The sequence below is a fragment of the Hemitrygon akajei genome, chromosome 5 (assembly GCF_048418815.1).
Source record: "Hemitrygon akajei chromosome 5, sHemAka1.3, whole genome shotgun sequence".
Taxonomy (NCBI): domain Eukaryota; kingdom Metazoa; phylum Chordata; class Chondrichthyes; order Myliobatiformes; family Dasyatidae; genus Hemitrygon; species Hemitrygon akajei.
Genome location: NC_133128.1, coordinates 42,630,942 through 42,638,677, shown reverse-complemented (window position 1 = coordinate 42,638,677; position 7,736 = coordinate 42,630,942). Strand labels below are relative to the sequence as shown.

General features: G+C 41.9%; 1 protein-coding gene across 1 annotated transcript in view; it reads left to right on the top strand.

The window, feature by feature from the left end:
* Nucleotides 1-1,176: 1,176 nt before the first annotated feature.
* LOC140727204 (potassium/sodium hyperpolarization-activated cyclic nucleotide-gated channel 2-like) overlaps nt 1,177-7,736 on the top strand; it is a 58,690-nt gene continuing 52,130 nt past the window's right edge. Inside the window, exon 1 of the mRNA XM_073044472.1 lies at nt 1,177-2,042. Coding sequence (XP_072900573.1) covers nt 1,177-2,042 — 866 coding nt within the window. The remainder of the gene's footprint in view (nt 2,043-7,736) is intronic.

Here is a 7,736-nt window from a genome sequence, read left to right as displayed (position 1 = left end):
TTATTATTTAAGAATTTGAATGCTGGCGCAACGTGATATTTAAGGCTGGTTTGTTCCCACAGCAGCTGTTGGAAGACACTTGGTCTTTTCTACCCACATGACTCATAACTTCATGGCTTTAAAATACTTGTGACCTTCTGTTTTCTTCTAAAACTGCCTGTGGTCTTGCCAAAGAAGATTATAGATGATTATTGATTCTTGTGAGCCCATTGTTTGCTCATTCCTCAGATTCGTGCTCTTTGCTCTAGTGGTAATCCAATATTCTTCTCAACCTTCTGGCCTCTCTTGAATATGTAATATTTTCCAATAACTTTCGACTTAAATATACTGTCAAGGTCTGCATTATGTTCTCATATCATACCTCTCCAGTAGTACATGGTGTCAACCAACTCTCCACTTGATAAGTCTCTTTATTACAGACATCCCACCTCTCCCGGAAGTTCCAGGAGTCTCCCGCATATTGATAGCGGCTCCCTGACGCCCGCAAGTTATATACAATATCCCGGAAATTGATTTTTTTGAGAGTGAACTAATGAGAGAGCGCACCATGACAGAGTGTTCCAAAAGAAAGAAAATATAAAATGTACTTCATCCCAGACTACACTAAAGTGTACTGCTGTCTAACAGGGGTAAAAAATAATGACAGTGTTGCTTGCAACAATGACTTTTCTATTGTCCATGGTGGGTTAAAATGTAAAAGACATGTTTAGGTGAGTTTAACAGGAGCCATTCGTTCATTGGCATAGCTAACGTTATTTAAACTAGCTGGCTAGCTGCTAAGGAGCTACTCTATTGCAGACATCCCACCTCTGCCGGGAGTCCCCCGCAAATTGATGGTGCTACCTCCCTGAAATGAGTTTTTGCAGGGTGGGATGTCTGTTATTAACAAGTCAATATTATCATATTTCTCTCTTCATATATGGATATGTTCTTCTTCTGTTTCCTTTCAGGAACATATCTACATGTGGGTGAATCTACACGTTCTTCTTGGGGCTCCCTGTCACAGCTGATTGATCATTATTGCTCTACCTCGAGGACTACATTTTTTCATCATTTTCTTGCCTCTCCCGTACGGCACCATTTTAAAACAGACCACGTTCACTGTCGAAAACGAAGATGCATACTAATCAAACCTAAAAATCAACCAGTCTTTTCCGAAATCCTGAAACTTCACACATGCAAAAGAACCTCAGTTACACCGGGGGCAGCGTGAGTCGTGGAACGTTGCCATTTCAAAGGTCGGAGCGGTTGGACTCGCGCTCGGCCTGGGCCAGCTTGGCGGCGGCGGCGGCGGCGCCTCACAGGCTGAGCGCCAAAATGGACAGAGAACCGGGGAGCAGAGCGGGGGACGAGTTCACGGGCGGAGAGAGGGCAGCAAATAGTCAGACTCGTGGAGGTGAGAGCCAGAGAATCGGGGTCGGGTTAAAGGAAGACGAAGGGGAAAAAGCCGAGGGTGTGAAGGAGAGGCGGGGAGAGGATGGTCGAAGAACAGAAAGGTTCGACGCTCTGAGGGAAGATGAAGGGGAAATAGCCGAAGTTGTGAGGGACGAGCGGGTAGAAATTGACGAGAGAACCGAGGGATTTGAAGCTTTATGGAAAGATAATGGTCAAAGGACCCAGAGTGAAAAGGCAACAGGAGAATATAGTCAAACGGCGCTCGATGTTAATGGTATTCGTCTTCAAAGCATGGGTCAAAATGCCGGAAATGACTGGCAAACAGAAAACAATGAAGAAATCAAAAGAAGAAGCAGTTTGGGCGTTAAAATGGGAATAATCAAAAGAACTAGCGTCAACATGTCAAGGGATAAACTAGAACCAGTTCGCTTAGAATTTGTGAATAACGAAGAGCCCAAAACTCGCAACACGGTACGAAATCGCTGCATACCGATCAGGTTCATTTTAAAACTAGTGCAGCAACTACGAGAGCCTCAAATAAACAGACTGACATTGTATGTTTTTGGCAGTGAAGACGCGGTATTGAAAGAGTGCGAACGCGCTCGAAACGTAGGTACCTTCATCATTCACCCATACAGCACATCAAGGTAAACACTTTACCACTCGTAATCCACTCAAATGTGTTCTGATAAATCGTTTTGCTCCGCCATAATTTGACATTTTTCTGTTTGTTTTTCATTGCCCTTTTTGTTCTTTCACCACTTTTCTCTGCAATTTAAGATATGTTAACTAATTTTGATAAAACGGTAACGAGTTTTCTGAATCCGATTCTGATCAACTAGATTTGTAAGGTATTTTCAGCATTTTTCATTTTAAATTCAGAATTCTAGAATTTACAGTATTTTTTCCAGTTACAGTGATGAATATTCAGATATCCTTTCTCTTCCAGGAATATCCACTTTAAAGAGGCTCTGCTTTTCTTGCCAATGATGTTGTATTTATTTTGCCTTTCATCTTAGAACACTTTTAGTTCTATCATCATACATGTTTGCCTTGCATTGTTTTCCCATCATCATTTTAACACCCATCTTTCATGCTTTCACATACCAGTTTTATTGTTCTTTCACCACTCCCCACTTTGTGATATCCAGCAGATGTTGGCAGACTACATGGGAATTTCAGGACACCATTGTCATGAAATGATGAGCTTGATCAGGATGTCAAAATATTGATTTCACAGACCGAGAAAAATTTTGAATATCACAATTTTTGAATGTGGCACAGAATGCATAGTCTAATGGACTATGGTCGCCAATTAACTGGACTCTGAAACTCACACTCATTCCACAGTCATATTTTATATTATTTGTGCACAAGAAGAACAGAACAAGAAGCTCTTGTCACCAGTTCTGAAGTCTAAAAATGCTATTTTATACAGAACTGACTAACGGTTATGGATATTGGCCATTTGATAAACTGTATGTTTGAATTCCTTATTTGCAAGATCAATCGCCATTCACAATACAGGTGTTATTAGTCAATAGAAACTATAACACAGACATGAGATACTGCATGATGCCGGAAATGCTGGGGGAACACACAAAATACTGGAAGAACTTAGCAGGCTAGGCAGTATCTTTGGAAAGGAATAAACAGTAGACATTTTGGGCCAAGACCCTTCAACATTACTGGAAAGGAAGGGGGAAGAAGACAGAGTAAGAAGGTAGGGGAGGTGATAGGTGAAGCCAGGTGGGTGGGGAAAGGGAGGGATGAAGTAAGAAGCTGGGAGATGATGGACGAAGGGCTGTAGATAAAGGAATCTGTTAGGAGAGGAGAGTGGGCTGTAGGCGAAAAGGAAGGGCACCAAGGGGAGGTGATAGGCAGATGAGAAGAGGTAAGAGGGGAGCCAGAGTGGGGAATGGGAGAGGGAAAAGTTCCAGGAAGTTTGAGAAATTGAACTTCATGCCATCAGGTTTGAGGCTACCCATTTAGAATATGAGGCGTTACTCCTCCAGCTTGAGAGTGGCCTCATCATGGCAGTAGAGGAAGCCTAGGACTGGCAAGTCAGAATGTGATTGGAGATCAGAATTAAAATAGTGGGCCACTGGGGAATCCTGCTTTTTGTGGATAGAACAAAGTTGCTTGACTAAGTGATTTCCTAATCTATATTGGGTATTGCCAATGTAGAGGAGATCACACCAGGAGCATCACAAGCAATAGACACCCCAACAGATTTACAGGTGAAGTGTTGCCTCTCCTGGAAGAGTTGATTGGGGTCCTGAGTGGAGGTGAGGGAGGAGGTGAATGGGCAGGTGTAACACCTCTTCCACTTGCAGGAGTAAGTGCCAGGAGGGAGATTAGTGGGGAGGGACAAATGGACTAAGGAATCACAGAGGTAGTGATCCCTGTGGAAAATGGAGAGTGGTAGGGAGGTAAAGGTATGAGCATGAACCTGTTGTCCAGTAACAGACACCTCATAGGAACCTGCTGCCTTTTTCAGGGAATAGACAACTGCTTTCCAGAAAGTCTTCACAGGGGTTATACCATAAGACCTAGGAGCAGAATTAGGCTATTGGGCCCATTGAGTCTGCTCCATCATTCCATCATGGCTGATTTATTATCCTTTTAACCTTATTCTCTTGCCTCTTACCCATAACCTGATTAATCAAGAACCTATCAACCTCTGCCTTAAATATACCCAGTGACCTGGCCTGCACAGCCATCTGCTGCAAATAATTCCACAGATTTATCACCTCTGGTGTGGTGAACTACATATACCTGTCTGGACACGCCCCTCTGCTGACTGCTCCTGTGGCTCCTCCCACAGACCCCTGTTTAAAGGCGGTTGGAGGCACTGCTCCTCCCTCAGTCTCCAGGATGTTGTGTGGTGGTCTCTTGCTACTAATCGCGGTCTCTTGCAGCTAATAAAAGCCTATTGTTTGCCTCTCGTCTCCGAGAGTTATTGATGGTGCATCATCTGGCTAAAGAAATTTTTCCTCCTCTTTGTTTTAAATGGATGTCCCTCAATTCTGAAGCTGTGCCCTCTGGTCCTAGACTCCCCCACGATAGGAAACATCTCCACATCTACTCTATCCAAACCTTACAATATTTGATAGATTTCAATGAGATCACCTCAATGTGAAAAAAAGGTGGTCCCAACACTGACCTCTGCAGCACACCATTAGTCATGGCAGCCAACCAGATAAGGCCCCCTTTATTCCCAGTGTTTGCCTCCACATTAGTAAACTAATCTATCCATTCCAGTACCTTTCCTGTAGTACTACGGTAAGCAGCCTTATGTGTGGCACTTTTTAAAAGGCTTTCTGAAAATCCAAATAAGCAACATGCACTTTGTCTACCCTGCCTGTTTTTTCCTCAAAAAGAACTCCCAACAGATTTGTCTTGCAAAGTTCCCTTTAGAAAATCAAGCTTTGGGCTATTTTATCATGTGCCTCCAAGAACCCCGAAACTTCATCCTTAGTAATAGACTTCCAACATTTATGCAACCATTGAAATCAGCTGATTTCAAACGCTTATAATTTCCTTCCTTCTACCCCCTCCCTTTTTAGTGAAAGGTGTAACATTTGCAATTTTCCAATCCACAGAAACATTCCAGAGACCAGTGATTCTTGAAAGGTAATTACTAGGGCTCCACAATCTTTTCAGCTACTTCTTTCAGAACCACAGGGTGTATGTAGTCCATCTAGTCCAGGTGACCTATCTATCTTCAGACTTTTCAGTTGCCCAAGCACCTTCTCCTTAGTAATAGCAATGACAATCACTTCTACTTCCTGATACTCTCGCATTTCTGGCTTGCTATTAGTGTTTTCCACAGTGAAGACTGACACAAAATACTGATTAAGTTTCTCTGCCATTTCTTTGTCCCCCTTTACTACCTCTCCAGCATAATTTTCCAACGATCCAATATCAACTCCTCTCTCGTCTCCCTTTTCTCCTTATATATATGATAGAACTTTTTGTATCCTTTTCTACTATTGGCTAGTTTACCTTCATATTTCATCTTTTTATGGCTTTTTTAGTCACCTTCTGTTGATTTTTAAAACCTTCTCAATCCTCTACCTTTTCACTAATTTATGCTATATTATATGCCCTCTCTTTTGCTTTAATGCTGTCTTTGACTTCCTTTGTCAGCTATGGTTACTTCACCATCCTTTTAGAATACTTCTTAATCTTCAGGATGTATCTATCCTACACTTTCTGAATTTCCCCAGAAACACCAGCCATTGTTGTTCTGCTATCATCCCTGCTAGCGTCTCTTTTCAATCAACTTTGGCCAGCTCCTCGTCATGCCTTTGTAATTCCCTTTATTCCACTTAATACTGGTACATCCAATTTCAGCTCCTCAAACTGCAGTGTGAATTCTATCATACTTAAGTGAATTCCGCTGATAGATTCTTGATTGGTCAGGGCATGAAGGTATATGGGGAAAAGGCTGGAGATTGAGGATGAGAGGAAAATTGAATAAGGCATGATGAAATGACGGAACAGACTCGATGGGCTAAATGGCCTAAATTCTGCTTCTACATCTTATGGTCTTACATGATCACTGCCTCCTAGGGGGTTTCTTTACTTAAGCTTCCTGATCAAATCTGGGTCATTATACCCAATACAGAATTTTCATTCCCCTAGTGGGCTTAAACACAAGCTGCTCTAAAGAGCCAACTCATAGGTATTTTACAAACTCCTCCTCTTGGGATGCAGTGCAAACTGGATTTTCCCTTTCTATCTGCATATTGAAATCCCCCATGATTATCGCAACATTGTCCTTTTTACAAGTCTTTTCTAATTCCCATTGTAATTTGTACCCCACATCCTGGCTACTGTTCAGAGGTCTGTATATAACTCCCATCAGGTTTTTTTAGAACCCTTGAAGTTTGTTAACTCTACTCACAAGGATTCTACAGTGTCTAATCCTATTTCTTTCTAATGATTTGATTTAATTTATTTTACTGACATGGCTACCCAACCCCCTCTGCCTACCTGCCTGTCCTACAATATATAACCTAGGATGTTAAGCTCACATCTATGATTTTTCAGCCACAACTCGAAGATATCACAACACCATACCTGCCATTCTGAACCTTCACAAGATCATCTACCTTATTCCATATACTGCATGCATTCAAATATAATGCCTTCAGTCCTGTATTCATCACCTTTTTGCCCCCCCCCTATTTTGGCCCCCTGTTACACTTTAAATCATCCCACTGCTTGCATTTTTTCAGGGGAAGAATCAGGTTTAATATCACTGGCATATGTCTTGAAATTTGTTAACAGCAGTAGTACAATGTAATACGTGACAAATATAGGAAAAAAATCAGTTACGGTAAGTATATATATATGTATATTAAATAGTTAAATTTAAAATAGTGCAAAAACAGAAATAATAAAAAAGTGGGTTCAATGTCCATTTAGAAATCAGATGGCAGAGGGGGAGAAGCTGTTCCTGTATCACTGAGTGTGTGCCTTCAGGCTTCTGTACATCCTTCCTGATGGTAATAATGAGAAGAGGTGTCCTGGGTGATGGGGGTCCTTAATAATAAACGCCACCTTTCTGAGGCAATTCTCCTTGAAGGTGTCTCGGATGCTACAGAGGCTAGTACCCATGTTGGGGCTGACTAATTTTACAACTTTCTGTAGTTTTTTTCGATCCTTTGCAGTAGCCCCCCCCCCCCCCCAATCCATGCAGCCAGTTAGAATGCCCACCATGGTACATTTGTAGAAGTTTTCAAGTGTTTCAGGTGACAAACCAAATCTCCTCAAACTCCTAATGAAATATAGCTGCTATGTTGCCTTCTTTATAGCTGGATCAATATTTTGGGATCAGGGTAGATTCTCAGAGATATTGACACCCAGAAACTTAAGATTACTCACTCTCTCCACTTCTGATCCCTCTATGAGGATTGTATTCCCTCATCTTATCCTTTCTGAAGTTCACTATCAGTTCTTTTTGGTCTTACTGATGTTGAATGCAAGGTTGTTGCTATGACACCTCTCAACTTGCTCCTGTACGCCGTCTTGTCGCCATCTGAGATTCTGCCAACAATGGTTGTATCATTAGCAAAATTATAGATAGCATTTGAGCTATACCTAGCCACATGGTCATGGGTATAGAGAGAGGAGAGCAGTTGACTAAACACACATCCCTGAGATTTGCCAGTGTTGATTGTCAATGAGGAGGAGATGTTATTACCAATCCACACAGATTGTAATCTTCCATTTAGGATGTTGAGGATCCAATTGCAGAGGGAGGTACAGCAGCCAAGGTTCTGTATCTTTTCAATCAGGACTGTCGGAATGATGGTGCTAAACACTGAGCT